This window comes from Tamandua tetradactyla, chromosome 19 (assembly GCF_023851605.1).
Source record: "Tamandua tetradactyla isolate mTamTet1 chromosome 19, mTamTet1.pri, whole genome shotgun sequence".
Taxonomy (NCBI): domain Eukaryota; kingdom Metazoa; phylum Chordata; class Mammalia; order Pilosa; family Myrmecophagidae; genus Tamandua; species Tamandua tetradactyla.
In genome coordinates this window covers 62,635,999-62,660,063 of record NC_135345.1, presented here as the reverse complement: position 1 = coordinate 62,660,063, position 24,065 = coordinate 62,635,999, and the positions used below count along the sequence as shown (strand labels likewise).

The 24,065-nt window shown below is 32.6% G+C and overlaps 1 protein-coding gene across 15 annotated transcripts in view; it reads right to left on the bottom strand.

Annotated features, from left to right (window-relative positions):
- The window catches only part of ADGRL3 (adhesion G protein-coupled receptor L3), an 841,123-nt gene that overhangs the window by 386,400 nt on the left and 430,658 nt on the right, over positions 1–24,065 (bottom strand). For all 15 annotated transcript variants that reach the window (XM_077136976.1, XM_077136982.1, XM_077136975.1 and 12 more), the window contains one exon: positions 11,024–11,133. In XM_077136976.1, coding sequence (XP_076993091.1) covers positions 11,024–11,133 — 110 coding nt within the window. The remainder of the gene's footprint in view (positions 1–11,023; positions 11,134–24,065) is intronic.

The window sequence follows — 24,065 nt, the reverse complement described above, 5'->3', positions numbered from 1 at the left end:
GTTTAATAAATAAAATAAAGAAAGAAAAAAATTAAAAAGGCCAAATAAACAAGCAATGGCGAAAGAGCATTTCTTTTTTTTTTTTTTTTTCCTGGACAGGTACCAGGAATCGAACCCAGGTCTCTGGCATGGCAGGTGAGAACTTTGCCTGCTGAGCCACCATGACCTCCCCAATAAGAGCCTTTCTGAACTCTGAAATTTCTCTGGAAGAATTTTAATTCAATTAGAGAGCTGGATAGAATACCAAATTTCAATTAAAGAGAATATATTTGAATCCTCTATGTTTTTGAGAGTAACCTTTAAACTATTCCTTCCATCTCTATGTTATAGGAAAGCTATTTGGGAATTAAAGAAATGGTAATATGGGAGAAAAAAAACAGCTGTCAATTAAGAGTAAATGAGCTCTAACTACGTAATCATTGACAATTTCATTTATTCTGAATGTTGGGCTCTTCATCTATAAAAAAATTAAAAGATGGACTTAGATTGCTTTATAATTAAATTCTACTGTAATTACCTAGAAACAGTTATGTCAGGCCTCATGTAATAGGGGTTTAATCAATATTTGTTGAATGAAATAAATGAACATGGTGACATATGAGAACACTAGCACCTGAGGAGAGGAAAGGCTTGTTATCTATGGGAAGAGACGGAACTGAGAGTAAATAAACTAGTACCAAAAGGTAACACCATAAAGGGAAGCACTGAAATAAAGAGTCAATGCCAAAGGGCCACAGTACGCTTGAGTGTGATTCACGCAATTGCCAGTACCAGAGGGCCAAATTCTGGAAGCAAAGAGAAGAGGAAATTTAGGAGGCAAAAAACACACACAGAAAACTGCAGTTAGCTGAGCGTGGATTCAGACACTTTGCCTGCCACATCTTAGTTATCTGTTTGGGTTAAAAAGAGTGATACCATAAGAAAGAATTGGTTAAGAGTAAGTGGTATAGCAGATGTCCTTATAATCAGCTCTGCATAGTTCAGAGCAGGACCCAAAATCCAGAGGTGATCTGAAACAAAAAATGGAGAATTAAGGCAGAAGTCTTGTCTTTAAAACTGGATGAACAGTAAAGGTTCCCACAGAATGCTAACAATTCTAGGATTCTTAGACTTCCACTGGTTATCAGAAGACTTTGAAAGTGGACAGAAAGCAACAGACATATTAATCTGAATGGCTATGACATACTGAGTTATTCTAGTGTGACAGTCACTGTACAAAGCTATACATATATTTCATTTTAATTTCCATAAAAACTCTGTGAACTGATTATGATCCCTATTTTTTATGTGAAGAGACTCATTACAGAGCAGCAAAACAACTTCGCTGGAACCCATAGTCAATGGCAAAGCCATATAACATAACTATAACCCTGTTTCATTGTTAGGCTTTCCTTCTTAACCACTATGTTATAGACTCTCATGCTTTGCAGAACGTGGTAAGGCAGAGACAGAGAAATGTGGTGGGGCATGACAAAGAGCCTAAGCTATAATTAGAAATATTTCTTTGCCATAGAGACATATGCATAAACAGCTGCTTCTTTTTCTCCATATCACTTACTATTCTGGTCTGCACAGAGCTCTGTTCTAATCCAAGTAGAAAATGAATGAGCACAGAGAGAAGAAAATACATGTATAATCAATGTTACTAAGCACTAAATGGTATTGTGGGCCCTTCCCAGCCTTGATTATATGCTCCTATGATTATGTAGAAACTGATAGAGTGAAGAAGAGATTATGGGTTCTTGGAAGTTAGGAACCAGGCATATTCATATTTTTGGGAGCATCCGAATATTGTGTATTATTTTAAAGATAACTGCACTTTCATTAAATAGAGGTAAAATGAAATTGAATTAACATACACAGAGAAGATTTGGAAATTCATAAATATGGATTTAATTCAATATTACAGTTACTGTGAGAAATTCCAACACATTTAAAGACATAACAATTTAAAATGGAAACATCAAATGTATTCATTCCACTTATATAGCTCATATATTCAAAACCAACCCCTTATTTAAACTCTTCATTTTTTGCTGCTTTCTATAAATAGTATATAAGTGCAACATAGTAAAATTTATTTTATTAGTCACTAACTTTGATTTGGATTTCCCTTAGGCTTGATATACTCATAGATAATTAAAATGACTTTCATCTACAATGACATACTGCATATCCCACATGCTGCCTGTCCATGAGTGAGGTTCATATATTTATATTTTAAAAATATATCAGGAATGCATTATAACCTTTTTTTAGAAAGCACAACCTATACCTTTTTTTTCATGGATGTGTCTATTTTATTATTCATCTACCCACACACTGGATAAAGGGAGTGACAATTACAAGACTTTTACAATCGCACAGTCACACAGTTAAAGTTGTATAGTTACACAATCATTATCAAAGATCAAGGCAACTAGATTACAGTTCAACAATTTCAGGTATTTCCTTCTAGCTTTTCTAATACACAAGAAACTGAAAGGAAATATCTATATAATAAGTCAGCAGTCATAGTCATTTGTTAAATCTTAATTTCTCAGTTATACCTACTCCCTCCCATTGGATTATTCTCTCAATCTTCAGGGATAACTGGGCAATGACCATTTTGACTTCTTTGTGCTGCAAAGGGGTATTGACTTTATAGGGCAGAGGAATGAAACTGGTTGATGACTACCTGTATGTTATTATTTCCTATACTAAGTAAACACAATGATTTTTTTTGTCTATAAAAATAATTAAACAAAAAATATTTCTATAATGGGTCATGTTAGTTTCCTATTTCTGCTGGAATGAATAATTACAAAATAACATAAATTGCTTGTCAAAAGTTCGGAATGGTTTTAAGGGCCAAAACAAAAGTACTGGCAGAGTTACATTCATTCTGGAGGTTCTAGAGGAAACTCTGCTTCCTTACCCTTTCCAGCTTCTAGAGGCTAAGGGCAATCCTTGGTTCCTAGCCCCTTCTCCCATCTTCAAAGAACATCACTCCAATCTCTGCTTCTGTTATTACATCTCATCATCCCTCAAATCTCCTTCCTGAAAGGGCCCATGTTATTAGATTGGATCTGCCCAGCTAATCAAAGATAATCTCCACATCAAAATCCTTAACTTAATCACATCTGCAAAGTTTCTTTTGACATGAAAGGTAACACCTTCACAGGTTCTGGGGATCAGGAAATGGACTTCTTTAGGGACATTTTGGGTCTACCACACAAGTATCTTATTGTTTAAAATAGTAGTTATGATATTTTTAGGCATTTATAATATTGACTAAATGTTACAATATTTTCTGGAATTGTGATCTCCCACCACTTAAGAAATTCCTTAAAAATATAAAAGAAAGCATTAAAATTATGTATATATTCCCTTCACTAACTATTCATTTAATCACTAAAAGAAGTATTTTTTAAACTAATTGATTTTTTTCTAGTTTCTTAAGAATAGTGATTGGAATAAAAGAAAATTAACAATGCAATGTATAAATATAGTATTTCAACTTATTTTTTTTTTTTTTTTTTAAAGGAAAGACAGAGAGAAGGAAGGAAGGATAGAAGGAAGGAAGGAAGGAGGAAAGGGAAACATTTTTAAACATTTTCTTGTTTTATTGTATTCTGTTTCTCCGTTTTTGTTACATGGGGTGGGGCCGGGAATCGAACCGAGGTCCTCCGGCATAGCAGGCAAGCACTTTGCCCGCTGAGCCACCGCGGCCCGCCTCAACTTATTTAACATTTATTTAGGGATATTTTTACCTGGACAAGATAACTCCATAATCTCAGACAACATGATGTCTGCTATAAGATATTTTAGTAATAAATACTTTGGAAAAAAATCTCATCTTCACAAGTTTTCACTACTTCTCTTGCCATAAATAGCATAATTTAAAAGCAAAATGGTATATCCCATACCTTTTTAAAAACAGTTTTATTCATATACCATATAATCCACCCAAAGTGTCCAATCAGTGGATCTCAGTATAATCACAAAGTTGTGCATTCATTGCCACAATCAATTTGAGATTCCATTTCTTTTTAATTCCATATATTTATGCTACTTGATTTGAGCACTTTAAAAATTTATTTGGATTAATTTTAATACATGAGCCTGACAATTTTTATTCCAAGTAAAATAAAATGTTCAGTGGTTAGAATGTCCACCTTTCATGCAGGACACCTGGATTTGATTCCTGGACCACGCACCCCCCAAAAAAAATAAAATGTGCATGGTTAAGCTAGCCCTTCAAGCTTTATGTCTATAATAAAATTTAACTGTAAAAAAGATATTTTCCAAACTCTGGTAGTTCATGAAGTTTTTTTTGTTTGGTGCTAATAGAACTTGGCATCAAAGACTACATTTACATATTATTAATCTGTCGTAAGAATAGAGAATTCCTACTTAGATGTCAATGCCATCTAATGTTTGGTTTATTTGATTTGATTTTACCTATATGCTGCTGTAATATAACGTGTTCTAATTTTGAAATTGCTGGATTGCAATATACCAGAAATGAAATGGATTTTATAAAGGAAATTTAATAAGTTATAAATGTACAGTTTTAAGCCTATAAAAATGTCCAAACTAAGGCATCCAGGTAAAGATACCTTAATTCAAGTAAGACTGGTAGGTTTAGAACCGCTTTATCAGCTGGGTAGTCATGGGGCTTGCATCTTTTGGTTTCTTGCTCTTGGCCGCCATTGCTTTCAGCCTCTGTTCCTTTGAGAGCTCCTCACATTGCTTCTCTGGGGCTGGCTTTCATCTCTTGGCTTCCCTTGGCTCTCTTCAGGTTCTGGCTTGCTTAACACCTCATGGTGACATCTGCTGGGGTCCAAGTATCTCCAAACATCCGTCCCTCTGTTCTTCAATTGTCCGCATCTGTGTCAGCTCTGCTCTGAAGTTTCTGTTGGCTCTGATGTTCCTGAGGTTTCTCCAAAATGCTTCCCCTTTTAAAGACTCTAGCAAACTAATCAAGACCCACCTGGAATGCATGGAGTCACATTTCCATCTAATCAAAAGGTCACACCAACAATTGAGCATGCCACATCTCTATGTAGATAATCTAATCAAGAGTTTCCACACTACAGTATTGAATCAGGATTAAAACATCCCTTTTCTGGGGTACATAATCCTTCCAGACCAGCATACAATATAATATATTCTACTATATATATATATATCCATAAAGAAATGTCAGTTTATTCAATTTCTTTGAGTAAACCTATTTTGATTCTTAATATATCCTATAAACTTGAAAGAAATTGTTGCTTCATTATCAATGGTAGGAACAGTACTCATTGCTGGTTAACAGCTGACCAATTCATTCTCCCTTACCTTATTTTGTCCCAGTCCACACTGGCTTTTTATCACTTATTAGAACAGGCCAACTTCTTCTCTACCACAAGGTCTTTGGAGCTGCTTTGAAAGTTCTTCCTCAGTCTCTTTGCCCAATTGTCTCATTCTCATTTAAGATCTCAAATATCCTTTCTGCAGAGGGGCCTTTCTCTCACCTCCCTAGCTGACCCTTCTATTATTCTTTCATGGAACTCTGTTTATTTTCTTCCTGCATTTTATCACAATCTTTATTATACATATAGGTTCATGTGTTTATTATTTGCCTTATCTGTAAAACTGCCAGCTCCATAAGACAAAAACCTATTTGTCACCAGCACTTAGCATAGGGACTTTTATGACCATAAAAGACATTGCTAAACTTCTCTGGATAAAATTATTATTGGTATACGAACTCATTTCTACCTTTTGAAAATAAATATACATGCAGACATATATATATATAATAACAATTTAGAGTGCTTTTACATCTATCAGTACTAATTAGAACCAAACTCTAGAACAAGAGTTGCAAATTTAAGTATCTTCAAAAGCCAGGGAGATATTTTAAATGATTGACATGAACCAGCTACAATACAATAAATACTGGAAAATACACCAAATGAAAAATCAGAGATGCAACCTAAACTAGACATAAATTAAAATATGCACTAATATGGATGTTAGCTGCAACAATGAATTTAATTATTTATCATTAAATATGTAAATGCCTCTTCAGTTTTAAATGCTGAAAGAATGTATAGTACTTTTTACTTATGGTAAAAAAAAAACCCCACAAAACTATCTGATTATTTAATTAATCATAAATGCTAGTTTTAAAATATTTCTTACTTTTCTTATCATTTTATAAAGACAATCACCCATGCAACTATTTGAATGTTTAATATGAATAGTGAGTCTGTAAGTGCTGTCACAAAAGGTGGTTTTAATCACTCATTTCTACCAGCTCTCCAAATTATGCACTTACCCCCTCCACTTCCTAAGAAAATCCCCCACCAGAAAAGATTGCTAGAATAAGCATCTTGTGCTTTGTACTTCTGAAAGGAAGAAACAAAGACTGAAGAGAAAAGATGGATTGTGAGGGAAGACAAGCACTTTTTGAGTGTAATATGCGTGAAATTGTGTGCATTAGAAGAAAGACAATTTGTCAGCAGAATACAAAGTAAAGATTCTTTGCTCAGAAATACTCTAAGTAAGTGGTTAGTTGTTTTACTGTTTTGTTTTTTTTTTTTTTTTCCTAACACAGATCGATCTTGTAATCTGGTTAAATGAAGGAAACTCTACCTGAAGATGCCACAATTTCGATTCCAAATCAGGTCAGCAGGAATGCGGAAGAGGTGAGAACAAGAATGAAGATGGGAGAACAAAAATGTGGCATTGTAAATGGTAAGGTTTAACCTCTTAAATATTTGGGTCATCTCCTGGAGAGAAAATATCCGCTACGAAGGAAAATCAAACTGCACAAGAAAATACAAAGACTATAAAAGTCACACTAGAACTAAGGTGTGACAAGAACAGAGAAAAGAATTGATTCCTCTGTCCCAAATTTGGCCAGAAACAGGGTATATGTGGGCCCAAACAAGAAAATATAGAACAGGAATAAAAAGATAAGACTGACAAAGATTAAATATCACTTCAGCAAGTCTGAAAAATTTGAGTACAAGATGCTTTAAGAAAGTAGCCTCACTAGTTAATAAAGACCTATTTTTTTTCTTTCCTAGTAGCAATTTTACAAAAAAGTTAAATCATTTGGTTGACTTAGACTAAAGTTTCTTCTAAAGCTATTGCCCCTTCTATCTACTAACATAAAAATTCTGTGTAACAATTACTATAAGCTTTACATAGATATTTTTACCTCTACTCCTCTAAGGTGATATAATGAATTTTTATTGAATTTTGGTCTATATCCCCCCAATACATTTCACTATATTCATATGTTTTCCTACATATTTTATTTTTTTACATTTTTCATGAAGAGTATCTCTTTAAAAATCAATATTGCCAAGAAAATACACACACCCAACACATATAAAAAATATGAATAACAATATTTCATCCACATATTAATATTAAGAAAACAATCATAGATACTTAAATGCATCAAAATATTCAGCAATGTTTGTAGTCTTAAATCAATAATGGTAATGGATATTGCTGAAATGTATACCAAATAGAACCTAATAATGTCTGTTTCTTAATTCAGTTGTTGAATAAGGAAAACAAAATGTTCAAATACTAATATTGACACCTAAAACTCAAGTTTTGCATTTTAGTAATTCAACAGGGGTCTTTTATAAAGCATCATAAAGATCGTATTAAGTACGATGATTTTCTCTTAAAACACAGATGATTTAAATAACTTCTCAAATTACTACCTGAATCTAGGTTGTGGGTAATACTTTCATGGGACAAACTAGCATATAATGTCACATAGTATTGGCGGGGGGGGGAAGTCATCAGAGATCCAGCTCCTCTAGGAATACACACTTAAAACAAACAAACAAATAAGTAGGCAAAGAACTAAGAAAATTGCAAAAAAAGTTTGCACCCTGAGTGACTACTGTATTAATGAAAATTACAAATCAAATATTGAAAAAGATTGTATTACTCATGAAAACATAAAGGGAAACATCACTGGAGATGTTTTGGGTTGAATTATGTCTCCCCAAAAGATATGTTCAAGTATTAATCCTCTGAATGTGACCTTATTTGGAAATAGGGTCATTGAAAGTAGAACTAGTTGAGTTAAAATGAAGTCCTATGGGATAGGGTACTATCATTAATCCAACGTGGCTGATGTCCTCATAAGAAGGGGAGAAGGGACACAGGCATGCAAGTGGAGAATACCAAGTGATAATAGAGGCCAAGATAGAAATGTTGCAACTATCAGAAAAGTAATTCCAAGGACTGCTGGCAAACCATCAAAAGCTAGGGAGAGGCAAGGAAGGATTCGCCCTCACACGTTCCAGGGTGATCATGGCTCAGCTGGCACCACGATTTTTGCCTAGTCTCCACTTACGGATGTTTTACACCACTAGGTCTGTGGTAATTTATTACAGCAGCTCTAGGAAACTAAGATAGGGCACGACCCAATGTTGGTACTAAAAACAGACGTTAGAGACAGACGTAGCTGACCAAAATCTTGGCTCTGTCATTCTGCAGCTATTCTTTGTTCTACATGGGACATTTATTTAACCATTAGGCTTCAATTTCCTTTCAGTCAAGTGGAGATAATCATAACAGGATCTTGTGAAGATTAAATAAAATTATGTACACAAATATTTTTACCATGTATTAAATGGCATGCGTAAGTATTTATAAATGATAACTCTTTTAAATAAGTGAATATTTTCAGCATTGGAAAAAATCATATGTTTTATTCTTGAAAAGAGAAAAAGAGCTACTGTTGATCTAAATCAGGTCTTACTACAGTCCTGGGAAGGTCTATTAGGTGAGAAACAAAAATTTTAATAGCTTGGCTAAGCTAAAGGTCCCAGGTTTGGGGTAAGTAAGCAGAATATACTGTAAAGCCAGGCTTCCTGGGTTTGGTCCTCTTTCTACTAAACCAACTTACCTTTCAAATGAGTTATTATAATTATATTTCATAATATATTTTATAATATAAAGTTATATTTTATGGATTATACTTTCTTTTGGATTATTTTCATTTAAAAATATGAAATTTACTAAATGAATTCCCAATTTTGCATTATACTTTCAAATGAGTTATTATAATTATATTTCATAATATATTTTATAATATAAAGTTATATTTTATGGATTATACTTTCTTTTGGATTATTTTCATTTAAAAATATGAAATTTACTAAATGAATTCCCAATTCTGCATTATACTTTCAACTGACACAAACTAAAGGTAATTTAAACAAACATGATCATATTACAACAAATAAAATGGTATATAAATTGACAAGTGGGTAAGTTTGAGTTTATAATCTTATAATTCTTACTTAATGGAACAATAAGATAAACATTCTAAGATTTTCACTAAATTTTCAGAATTAGCAGAAATCTGTTAATATAGAATAGTCACAAATCAAATTGCCCATCTCAGAAAATGGGTGAGAGAGGAAGCAAGGATTTTGGAATAGATATTCTAAAAGAAATTCTGGAAATTTCTTTCACAAACCATTACTGAAAATTGAAAAGAAAGCTGTAAAATTACCTAATTAAAAGAAAATGCAATGAAATCTACACATGTCCACCACAGAACTTATGATTTAAAAATATGAAAATAAAAAATATGAATATGTTTCTTAAAAGTGTCTTTAAAATGAGGTATCCCTTATTGAATATTTTCATAAAATGCCTTTGGAAACAGCTATTCACATATTTTGGAAAGACCTTATTATGCAATCCAGATATAACTGTCACACTTTCAATATGTAATACAAATTTTATCTCTTTAAAATATCATTACAGAATAATCAATGGTCAGGAGAAGATGTATCTTTTCCATGAGAGTCCCTAAGAAACAGTGTAAAAACATACTTCATTTGAGATTTCAAGAAAATCTATACACTTAAGGTTTTTCATAACAAGATCAGTTTATAAAACTTCACTAAACTCCTTCCCTAATCAAACACACTAAAAATAAAGGAAAAATGAAAATTTCTATTGATTACTTTCATTATTATTTTTAAATTTCACTTCAGTTCTTGCTGGCTAAATTGCTCTCTATTACAGAAGTGTGCATACCTAGAGATCTTGAGTAATGCACTGCTTCTTTAACAAGCGTGAATGAGGCAAGCCCCGAACTTTCTATTGGCACAGTTAACTTAATCCCCAGACACTTTGCTTCTTCTGAGACGTCAAAGGAAGTTGGAACCTGGGATTTGTTTATGATCCCAGGTGTATTCTACCTCTGGAGTGAGCTGAACATCTAATATGAGAACACGGGATTCCCTGGGTGCTTCTCACTGTGGAATTCCATGAATAATTAACCATCAGATGAAAAATATTTTTATTTGAGACTGCAATTCTTCCCTTGGGTAGGAAAGTCAGGAAACTGTTCCATTTTAGATTGTTTGATTCTTCATTATTCCCAAAGAAAAAATAGGGGTAGACATAAAAGCCATCTGACACAAAGGTTGCAGAAAAATACTTCTGGAAGATGCAAAAGACATATTCTGAAGAGTGTTTTGTTTCATGTAATCCTTGCATTTTCCTTTTAATCCACTCCCTCTGGATGAATATATTTCTAATCCTCAAAGTGTTGATAGTACAGGAAGCCTAGACGTAATTGCTTCTATGAAATTAAAAATGTATCAATCCCTATCCCATTAAATACATCAGTATATTATTCACTTTTGCTTTCCATTTGCTTAGACCTGGAAGGATGCAGTATGGGCATACCATTCCTTCAACTTTCTTTTCCAAACATTTTTTTTTAATTTCTTGCATTAAGAAATGAGTTCTAGATTAGGAATATTGATATACAGTAATATACAGCCAAAATTAAGTGCTGCAGGATCATGCAGATAACATCTAATTCCTCCAGAATGGGCAAGGGTCTATGATCCTTAATCTAATATTAGCCATATTTAAAAATTTAATTCATGTGATAAGTTAATAGTTTCACAGAGAATAGTAAATCCATGCAAAACAAAACTTAATATCTTTTCCTTTTACAAGAAAAGAATAAGAATATACATACTGTAAGGAACGCATTCATACTGCACTTCAAGGTATTTATAGGTTCCGGGACACGGGTCTGGAAAAACATCAGGACCTGCCACCACTGCACACTGGGTTCTATTATTGCATCTGAAGTCAAAAGAAAAGAAAACAGAAAAATATTAAATTCATGTAAAGTTAAAATATTATCAACAACAATACTGATTTTAGTTCCTGTTAGATTTAAATAGTATTTTTGTTGACTAGGACTTAAGGCTTATTAAGGAAATATCTGTAGCATATTTTTTTAAAAATGAGACATAAAAATAAATTCATTCTCAAATGTACTAAGAAACGATGATCATGCATCTATGTGATGATGTTAAGAATTACTGATTGCATATGTAGAATGGTATGATTTCTAAATGTTGGGTTAATGTCTTTTTTTCCATTAATTAATAAAAAAAATATATATATAAAAATAAATTCATTCAGTTTGCTAATAGGAACTGATTTATTATTTGAACAAATACAGCATGGTTTACAATTAGAAATTAAATATTGCTGTAATTAACCAACAAGGTATCACCAATGTGAAGACAGGTAAAATGGATTATTTGATAGGAATGGCCCACTCCATTAAATATAAAGATTTAACAAAACATAACCAGAATTAAAATATTTGTGAAGTAAATTTGCTAATTATCATGACATTCATTTTAAACACAGTAAAAAAGCTACACTTTAGCCAAGCCTGAAAATTCACTAAATATGTAAATAGTGAACTATTAAAATACATAATATCTAAATTTACTTTACATAAATTTATATGATGTTACTAAACCCCATAAGTAAAACCATTTTCAAGAATTGCTTTTTATGATTTTTATATTGACCAAATAATGGTACCAACCTCATGGATTACTGATCATAAATGCCAATATTCTACAATTCAAAACAATAACTTCAACTTCTCAAAGGGAACAATCAAACACCACCACTGAAACAGAAATGCCAATTCAGGAATCTTTTGTGGTAGCTAGGCTAAACAGGACCAAACTGATTTAACTGTGGGGTAATATACCAAAAGTGGATTGAATTAAGTCTTAACCACAAAAAGACAGCAAGTACGGAGTTGCCTCGTTATTGTGAATATTACTCAGAAATTTCCAAGTGTCAATAGTTTTCCCAAAGTAAATTTTTCCATAAAATATAATGGTTTTCCCCACTCTTACTGGTACTAAGTGTAAAAGATGAGACTCTCTAGGTTTTCCGTTTTATGTTCTTGCGTATTCGTGTCAGAAATATATAGTTACTCAAGCCTAGATTTTTCTATTTCTTCCTTAAAGTTGTTGCCTTCTCCTGCCTATGCATCTAAATCCTCGCTAGGTTCCTGGCATCCAAAGGAGCATCTAAAGCAGCACTTATTTTGATTGAGTGAAAATGATTATGTTTACCTGAGGCTACAGTCTGTCAGGCTTAATGAGGATTTTATTTAGTCTCTAAATTAAAATTGATTCATTAATGAATGCCTTAAATGGAAAATATATTCTATAATTTCTGAAAGATTAATAAAAGCCAGTATTCCATACTCATCAAGCAGTTTAGGATAACAGTTAATCCTGAAGGGCTACATGTTTTATAGTTCTCCTGTGGAGATTAGTATCTCAGAATGATTATCAGACAACTGTATGTAATGGCATTAATGTAAATGTGGTGTCTTCACACATGTACTGCAAATCAGGTAGCTTGATATTTTAGGGTACTCAAACTTTTTAAAAAAATAGCAGTACTTCTCTATTACAAACAAAATCCATCTGAAGAGGCTGTTTCGAATTAAAAGATTTGTTTCTAGCCATTAAAGAAATATAATTTTCATGTCACACATTAAAAAAAAATAAACTCATGATTTCATCTCAAGTTTTTACACAATGAGCAGCTACCTAAATTCCTAATGAAAGTTATTTTTGCAATTGCCAATTTAAACAAAAATTAGCTATTATCAGGAAGGCATTCAAGGGAGAAATAATGAAAAATGAAAGCAGCATCAACAAGAAAATCTCATGAAACATAAATATTCTGTGAATATCCTAATAAATGATATATATAAAATGTCTTCTCTCTTGGCCTACATGTATTACAATCCCTATTATGAATTTTCTAATTACTATAGCTCTAGCAATAAAATTCACATTTAGAAGCCATAGAAGAAATTATTTTTAACTATTGTTTTTTAATTTGTACTCTTATAATTTTTAGATATAGATGTATAATTACAAATATTTTATTAATGAAACCATACAATTTGATATCAACAGATCAGATTATTGATCATTTATTAGAACATGAAGATTACTTTTTACAATTATGGAACTATTTGTGTCACAGAAATTTGTCTTGAATCAAGAAAGATTAGAAATGATGATGTGTGCATAGATTAAGTTAAAGATAAAATATGGATATTATTCATATTTATCGAATATATGTAGAAGTATGTACATTAAACAAATTTACATATTATGTATTGAAGTTATAAAAATACTAATTATTAATCTGTAAGAAAATTTAAAAACAATTATTTGTTGTAAATATTAGACGCATTTTGAGGTTCAAATATCTCACTTAATATTAACCTAAGTTGGGTCAAGAAAGACTAATGAGATAGTGTACATGAAGAAGTACGTGCCTAGTGCTATAACAATCATATATTTGCAGTCACATTTCATTGTTTTATACTTAAAAACCATTTTTAAAATATACTTTTCAAAATGAGTTAATATTTTATCACTCACTATTTCTACAAAAAACACTCTTTATAGAGTATGATTCTTAAAAATTAAAGAGAGGAAGGTTGACTCCATCTCTGGAATATTATTTTGTACAATATTAGAGTATTGATCTTTTATAGTCTAGCTCTATTTTGATGCCAGGAGTTTGAAAGTTTCCATCCTCTTTTTTATGATTTCAGTCACTATAAGTTAAAATGAAATGAGCTTTAATGTTTGATAAAAAGATTATTGAACTCACAACAAGAGCACCTTTTTTTTTACATGAGCAGGGACTGGGAATTGAACCAGGATCTCCGGCATGGCAGGCAAGAATTCTGCCACTGCGCCATCCATCGTTGCCTGCCCATAACAAGCGTCCCTTTTATAGTCATATTAAAATTGTCAAAAACAAATTAATTCTAAAACATTATAGCTAAAAAGGTGAAAACAACAATAATAGATATGATCTCATGTGTTTTAAACTCAGTGTTATTATTGTTTACTTTTAATATAAGTATAAACTCAGATATGAAAGTAGTTCTCACACCTAATATTAAAGTGACTTTATAAATACTCAGTAAAAAAAAGATGGGAAAATATTGCAATAATAGGATCAAATGCATTCTAATTCACAAATACTCGAAGGAAAAAAAACTATCGTCTTACAAAAACTAGGGATTACAGAGATACAATTTTCATTAAATGATAAAAGAACATCTCCACACTGACATTAGCCAATTTTGAAGAGAAGTATAAGCAGGTGACCCTGATACAAACCAGATGGTTAGAATTCTCAAAGAAAGCTCTTGGAACGTCAATTTTCACATATATGACATGGATCCTCACAAAGTTAACAGGCCTATTAAAAAATTCATTAGTAAAACTATAAAGTATCATACATGCTAAGTTTGAAAGCTATAATTTTTATTTGTTGTTATAATTATTATTAACATTAGACCTTTGTTTAAGGGCAGATTAATACTACTTCAGTCAAAAGAGACTGAATCCACTTGAGAGAAACAACACAGGAGTGAGACACAGACAAAAGTACAAAAATTCTTAGATTCAGGGCAGAAAAAGGAGAAAATAATAGCGTGACCAAAAAAAATGCTATGTTATTTGTTGCATGCAAACTATTTTTCTTAGAAAATACTAAGATCAACTCAACATTTATAGGAGCATGCCCCACAGTTGTATACCCTTTAAAAACTTAGCATGTTGACATATATCTTCTAGTTACTTCTTTTTGAGGTATTACTACCCTCGATTTCACAGAGGAGGAAATAGATATAGAAATGTTAAATGTCTTTTCAGACTCTCAGGGATCAAATGATAGTCACTGGATTTCAAAAACAGTGACCTGAAAATCGTGATACTGCTTGTTGCCTTATGAAAAAATGAGTCATTAATTTCATGGTCACTTTCTAAATTGATTTAATTCACCCTGATAGGTCCTCTGGAGAACTGTGATGAGCTGATGAAGTTGAGACCAGCCATGAAATTTCAGATTGGCCCAGGGTTCATTCAGTCATGTTTGGATCAGGCATTCTGAAGTGGAATTTAAATCTACATTACATAACCAGGCCCTCTCAGTCTAAATTGGCATGCAGTGATCCAAAAGATCAATCTCTGAGCAGAAGGCAGAAGAAGTAATAGGATGAATGGATATTTACTTAACCGACTTTTGCAAAAGAGAAAAAAAACAGGCAATTTCAACTGAATCCACTTATGAACCTCCAAATTAAGTATAGTTGGCATTTTTGACGTTTATCTAATAATGTTATTTAAGATGTTGCAATCTATTCGTTATTAGCACTAATTACATAGCAATGTTGTTTAATTTACAAAGATGTCATAGGAAGATTGTCAGTGAAGATACATATAATCACAGAATTAGTTAAAGGATGCAGAATCATTCATTCCTGTGTGGTTTCATGGCAGTATAGGGTCAAAATTACCTAAGTTTTGAGAATGAAAGAGGCATTGCTAGGCAAAAAATATTCCTGTTTTGCCACTGCAGCTTATAGTAAAAATGAAATTGCTTGGTTAAAATGCATATCAACTACTCAGAAAAGCTCTTATCAAATATATAATCAATTAGTCAGCATCTTATTTTCTGCTAAATACATTATAAGTTTTCACCCCCATTATCCAAATAAAAATTAGGAGTTTATTATCTTAGGTATAGTTACCCCACAGATGAAACATATAAAAATGTACCCTAAATAATTATATATATTTTTAAATTTCTCACCAAGTGACATAAGGAGGATGTTGGCTAGTTCCAGAGCACCAGTGACCTAACACGGTACCATTAAGATAATTACAGTAAAAATCTGTTAGTCTTTATGCACTGGGAGGGTGACCCACAGGGGTTCTCTATTAATAAGTCTTTCAATCACATGCTCTTACTATTACACACTAAAGTCCAAACAAGCCATTCCTGGGATTTTTAAAGAAGTTCTCTAATGACACATCAGCCATAATATTGTATAAAACACTACTGATGAGCACTGGCTTTTAAATGACAGGTAAGATAGTTAAAAAAAAAAAAAAGGAAAAGAAAAGGAGCTCTGTGTCTTCTTATGAGCAAAGTAGTCATATGAATTTACATTAGCTCTTATCAGACAGAATTTATACGAAAGTATGTGTGATGAGGAAACACACATCCAGTTACTACACCCAGGAAGTTCACAGCATCTAACAGATGACAAACCACTGTTTGAATCACATTAAAAAGAAAGCACTATTCTTCTTTTTTACATTTTTTATTGTGATATATAACATATATACAAAAAAAGCAATAAATCTCCAAGTAAATTTTAACAAGGAGTTATAGAGCAGATTTTTCTCTCGATTCCACGATTTTTTGTTTTTTTCTTGTAGCTGCTCCAAGTCACTGGAGACCATAAGAAATATCAGTATAATGATTCAGCAGTCACCCTCATTTGTTAAATTTTACCTTCTCTGTTATATTCCTTCTCTTTTTTTTTCCTTTCTTGTGAAAAATAACATATATACAAAAAGCAATAAATTTCAAAGTACATCACAACAATTAGTTGTAGAAAAGATTTCAGACTTTGGTATGAGTTACAATTCCACAATTTTAGATTTTTACTTCTAGTTGCTCAAAGGTACTGGAGACAAAAAGAAATACCAATATAATGATTCAGCATCATACTCATTTGTTAAATCCTACCTTCTCTGTATAACTCCACTATCAACTTGGTCTTTCTATCCCACTCTTTAGGGGTATTTGGGCTATGCCCATTCTAACTTTTTCATGTTGGAAGGGGCTGTCAAGTATATGGGATAGGGGAATGGAACTAGTTGGTGTTCTAGAGAGGCTGGCCCCTCCAGGTTCAGGTTCCTATCCAGAGGTTGTAGGTTTCTGAAAAGTTACCCCAGTGCAAGGAACCTTTATAGACTATTACATATGGCCCTAGGTGTTCTTTAGGATTGGTTGGAATGGTTTGGGTTGAAGTTTGGCAAATTACGATAGATAGCAATGTCTAACCAAAACTTGCATAAGAATGACCTCTAGAGAGGCCTCTTGACTCTATTTGAACTCTCTCAGCCACTGATACCTTATTTGTTACACTTCTTTTTCCTCTTTTGGTCAGGATGGCATAGTTAATTCCATGGCGCCAGGGCAAGGCTCATCCTTGGGAGTCATCTACCACACTGCCAGACTTCCACCCCTGGGTGTCATGTCTGACGTAGGGGGGAGGGCAATAGTTCCACTTGCAGAGTTGGGTTTAGAGAGAGAGAGAGAGGTTACATCTGAGCAACAAATGAGTTCCTTTGGTGGTGACTCTTAGACATACCTATAAGTAGGCTAAGCTTCTACACTACATACGTCACAAGAACTAGCCTCAAATCAAGGGCTTGACCTGTTGATTAGGTATCCCTAATGTCTGACACAGTATCCGGGGTTTCCCTAGTGGTAAAGTTTAATAGTTTCATACTTTTTCTCCTATCCCTTAAGGGACTTTACCAATACTTTTTGATTATCTGCTTAATATACTCTGGGATGTATCCAGGCATTACATTAAGCTATACAGGATTAAAGGCTGTCATTCTTATTGTGAGCTCCCTGTGTTTGGATTGTTTAAATCATCTATCCAGACAGGTTGAGTCAGATTATGGAAAACACTATTCTTTAAGAAAAAAAAATATTATAAAGATATTTGGCTGTTAATGTCAAAAAAAGATACCATAATCATATTACATTAATGTTTAAGATCTGAAAATGGTTAGGTGATAAGGATAACTAGTTTTAATTTTCCTTTCCCTGCACAAGACAGCACTCTCCTTATTTCTCACTGCCTGTCACTCTAAAACCTGCTAACACAGCATTCATTTTGGATGTAGGAGCTGGAAAGGCTAAGGAAACTATTTAATGGTGGAATATTTAAGCCATAATGGAATCATCAAGATCTCAAATGGTAAGAGAACTAAGTGGTCAGGAGGACAAAGAAATCAATCATCAGCTAAAAACAAAAATCTCATTTTTATGTTGTAGCTATACATTTGCCATTCATAAAGCAATTTGTGATATAATTTACTTATAACTTACGGTTAAGAAAAGCAATAGGCACTTAATTTTTTATTTTCACTTTTGAGAAAATCCATTTTAAATCATAGATTAGAAGTACTAAAGGACCCAAAAAAAGAATTAAAAAAAAAGCATTAAAGGACCTTCCAGAGAACACTGTAAACAACGTAAGAGGTAAACTGAGTTATGTTGATTTACAATGATTCTCTACTCCTAAGTCTTACATTTTCCATATTCTTTAATATGCTATTTCAGAGGCACTCCTCACATCAGAGAAATATAACTTGATGCACTCAAATGAAAACATGACCAAAGTGATGAATAAGGAGGAATATAGAAACTAAGGTACTGTAACAGTCTTCTTACTGAAGTTATAACAGATTAAGACAAATTTAGTGGCTTTAAAACAATCCAAATTTATTTCCATATAGTTCTGGGAGTCAGAATTTCAAAATGAGTCTTACAGGGACAAAGCCAAAATGCTGGCAGGGTTGGCTCCTTCTGGAGGCTCTAGGGAAGAATCCAGAACCTTTTTTTTTCATCTTCTCGAGTACGTCCTCATTCCATGCCTGTGGGCCTGCGCCACATCACCTTTCCCTCCCGCTGGGTTCAACTGCCTTCCTCTTCCTTTGACCTTTTTGCTTCCTTCTTATAAAATACCTTTGTGATTGTAGTTCCGGCCTTTCTAGATAATCTAGGATAACCTCCCCTTTCTAAAATCCTTAACTTTATGACACATGCAAGTCTTTTTGGCACATGAGGTAACAGTCAGAGGATATGGGTTTCGGGATGACAATCTCACTAGAGGGCTATTATTCAGCTACTTAAGGGAAAAAGACTTCCCCAAAACAGTATCTCCTGTGGTGGTCACCTTGAAGAACATTTACCTGGTCAGGTGAGTGGCACAGCAGTAAAGTACGGCTAAGGTGTCAGTTGTCCCCATAATGTATACTTTTATTTCTCATAAGAAAGGTGTGAAAAAATAAATAAAAATAAAAGAAAGACATAGCTCCACTTTCTATAGCATCCCTCAATACAAATAAATGGGGTATAACTTGTCTAAAAGACACTATAAATGCTTGTTTGTTTTCCTTTCCTCACAATGGAATATTTAGCACATGAAATTTATTGCTACAGATGTGGTAAAATGAAATAGATCAACCTGAACAAGTTTAAAGGTAGATTTTTAAAATATTTTACAGAAATTGGGATGTCATTTTGCAGTTGGACTTGCATATAACCCCATAAGATAAGAAATACCAAATTTTGAGAAATGATTAATGAAACCTCATAGATTCATATTTGAATTTGTTTCGGTGTTATCATACCTTTCTATAAACAAATGAAAGTTTTTACTTTCTGTTCAATGACTAAAAAAAGAATTTCAGTTTGATAAAATGCAACTTAAAATACTTATTCTCTGCTGCATTACTAAATGTATTCTTTGCCTACACTCTAAAATTTTTTCAGTGGTAATCTTTAACATAGAAACTTCTTCAGATTCTTCTACTATTTGTATTTACAAATTCTGAACTTTGAGGATTTATTCCTGGGAATTTCTAAAATTGATATAGTATTCTGAAAACATAGAAATATATTTGAAAATGTTATCTTGCAAAGAAGTCCAATTGCAAATATTCCATACATATCTGGTCAATATTTAGGAAAAATTATCACAACTATCTTTTGATATCCAGTGAATTTTATGGAGTTCATTCCAGAAATAAAATTGTTAGTTGTGTCTCACAATTTATAGAAACATTCATCTAAAATATATTGACATACGCTTTTCAAATTAACGTGGCCACAAATATTGCTTGGAAAAAACATCAATCCTGGGTTCTGTACTGGTGATTTCCAAGCTGCAGTCTTCAGGCGGTTGAGTAGTATAACAAAAGCAAAAGAGAATTATTAAAAACTTGTCATTTAAACATAACTGGAATTGCATCTGTATTAGTTTATTACATTTACTTATGGAAGCATTTCAGAGCTAAAATCTCTTTACTCACATGTATGGTTAACCAAATATATAGAGTGTGTCCGCATTAATTGCATGACAGTGTGGCAAACAGTGTGGCTCATTGTCTCATAAAAATAAAGGCACAATATTTTATATGCATATGGTTTTATAAATGTGTTTTTCTTAAATGGAGATAATGTTCATTTCACTGAGAGTTAATTAGGACAGTAATATCTGAATCTATTTTTCATGACTACTCATGTTATTCTGCTTTTTTCTTTAAGTAAGAGACAGACTTAATTCATTATAGTTCATAAGGTTGCTGCAAGGCATTCTTTTCTTCCCTAATCTACAAAAATGGCCCATGCGCATGACTGGTCTAAGATGAAGGTCATCATATTGAATCATTCAGTTGAGCCTTTTTTTCTTGTCAGTAAGTGGTATTTTCAAATGAGACTGCTAGTATGAGAAAGACAAAAAAAGAAGCAAAATTAAACTTAAGGAAAGAGAATTGGGAGGAAGAGAGAATTTTACTAACATTTGAATACTAAACTCATTAACAAGAAAACCCATAAAAGGAGAAACACGAACAAAGAAAAGTGCCTTTGGCTTCCTCACACTGCTTTTGCCAAACAAAAGTAAATGAATAACTGTATGTACACACATGTGACATACACACACATGCATGCCTGAACATGTGTACTTGGTCTTTAGGGAAAATAAAATAAAAGGCTTTCCAAGTAGGACTACATAGCAGAGGGAAATGAAGTTTAGAGTGTCTAACTCTGTAAAAATAAAAATAATTTTCTTTATCTTCTTGCTTTATAAGTACAACACAACAAACGTAGTTGTAGCATAACAAACCATGAAAGAAATCCCCTAAGTGCCAGTGACTGAAGACCAGTAATTCCTATGGGTCCCTCTTCTTTTTCATATTTCAACTCTCATTCTGGCACATGGGCCAGTTGGCCTGGTTCTGTGGCATTAAGTCCAGTCATAAATTCTGATAAAGACACATCTACCAGATATCCTATCTGCTTCATTTTATGGTATCACGAGGAAGCAATAAATCCCCGAAAAATGGAATGATTTTCTTTTTGTAGCAGAATGCTTTAGGTTGCAAAAACCAGAAAATACAAATAAAAGTGTCTTAAAAATAAGGGTTGTATCTTCTCCTATACTAAAAATTGGAATGTGGGTTGGTTCCATGTTGCTTAATTCAGATTTAACAAGGTTAGAACTGTGGTTGAGATTCTATGAAATTTTCTTGGAGTTTGCTTTATGGTTCCAATATAGTCACTACATTTCCAGGTGTCACATGGAGGTCAGAAGCCACAGGACCAGAAGAGGTCAAGTCTTATCTTGAATTCCATTTTAAGAGCAAGAATGTTCTACACACCAGCCACTACACACATTAACCCTTAATTAATGCTGGAGAAAATACCAGAAGGGGAATGCGGTCCCCATGATTGGTGGTGCCTAGTGAAGGTGCGTCACCTTAGGGCAAGAGAGGCACCCAGCTTTCTTCGAAGCACATAGCCCATTACATGAGATTTTAACAAATCAGGGTTTTGCTACTAAGGAAGAACGGGTGGAAGGGAGGGAGGATGGGTTTGTGGTAGGCAAGCAACAACATCTGACTTACTATTCTTTCGGGTTCCTTTCTCTAAAGCAAAGCCCTTCATATTTAAGATGTTATAAAGTTTATTGCAGAGTTATTAAAAAAAATCTGATTGGAACACATTGAAAGTCTTTTTTTGTTCCATACTTAAAAGTAATTAATTATTTCACTTTAAAGTCTGTAGCATGGGGCGTTTTAATGTATAAAGACTGGTGAAACGTATTAAAATGGACCCCTGCAATGTGATGCTAGACAGCCTTTAAAAATAACAGAGTAATTCTTCTGTTATCAACCTGAAAAAAATTCCACATTGAAAATTGAAATAAAAAGATTAGAACAATTAGTTGTGTAGTTACAGGTGTGCATAAATGTAGAGAACTGTATCGAAGGATTCATAATGCAGTTGATTACCACAAAGATATAAGACAATCATGATTGTTAAATTTCTCAACACTTTTTCTCCTTCTTTATACAAAGTGAACATTTGTTATTTCAGGATCAGTTCAAAGCATATTTACAATTGAAAGAAGAGGACATTCTTTCAGGACTATCTGCATTAACTACTTCATACTTTGATAATATTTAAATCTAAAATTTTTATTTAATAATATTTATACAATTAAATTTTCCGAGAAGTTATGTTTCAGTAAATCCCCCCCAATTTTCTAAACTTACCAACATCTCAATGCAGTAAAATATTTCACTACTGAGATGAGAAATAGCCTCTTTCTAGTGATCATTTACAGCTATAGATTTCCCAGCTTGCCCCATTTCCAGAAAAGTATATTTTTAAATATTTTGTCTTAGAAATAAATATGAATGTGATATAAATATTTTATTTTTATTAAAAATACCCTTCTACTATGGATTAGTAGTTACAGTTTTAGTGTTTGTTAATTTGAAAGGACTATAATGAAAAATTATAATTTCCACAAATGATAATATTTTTACTATTTTTAAATGAACTATGCTGCATTATTCACAACAGATTGGATACATATTTGAGAAATTATGTATATAATTCTCAAATTATATATGGATATAATTTATATATGTATATGTATATAATTTGATATATAATATATGTATATACAATATATGTATATAATTTGAGAAATTATATATATTGCATATTATATATATATATATATATATATATATATGCAAAGGAAGTACATGGGCTACTGGCAAAGCTTGCAATATGAAATAATTTTGAGATACTTCAATAATCCACAGCCAAGAGTTGGAGATATAGGAGGGGTTAGGACTTAGGAAGGGTCCTGGAATGACAATCAGAACCTCCACTATTGTAGGAAACAGGATATAGTCATCATCTCTTAGGGCCTCGATTTTTTTATGGGTAATTATAATATGTGATTATTTAAAAGCTTAAAAGCAATAACATATCAGACAACACAACATAGACCTCAAAAAGGTATAGCTATGCCATAAATATCCAAAAGCTCCTAAGTCTAAGACATATGGCAATCAATACAAACAAAAACAGTTAAGAAATAAAATACAAAAAAGTTCACAATGAAATAAACAATAAAGACCCACACACATTGGCCTTTACAAGTTTTTAATTTAGAATTCCAAGTAAAAGAAAACAACTTCTCAGGCAAACAAGTAAAATGTCCTACATCAAATTCTCAGTTTCATTTTTCATCAGTTGGCTTCAACACAGGAATGTTACTCAGCACTAAGAAACCACTTAACACTGTAAAATCCACTTTTCTTCCTTCACATTGGAGTTCCATCCACTAAAATTATTCCTAATATATGATGATCTTTATTTCGCTATATCATCAGATTACATTCATAAGCAGCTTAGTTAAAATGTTCTTCATTATAAGAAACTAAAAATAGGAAAACATATAGTTTGGGAATTGTACCACATTTCAAAATCATCTACAAATATGAACAATAGTTTTGGCTTTGTGGGAAACCTACCTGAAGACAGATAATGGTTCAGAAACATCTGTTGATTTTTAGTAGTTAAAGAAATGGAATGTCTAAGGGGATAGTTATGTATATGGAGGTAGTCAGAGAAAATGAGATTAGAATTACATGTATATATTTGCTTCAAAAAATATATTCTAAATTAGAAGACCATTTTCAAAGTAACAACTGTGTAAGCAAACCTCTTTATGCTTCTGAATTTCATTATGCTCA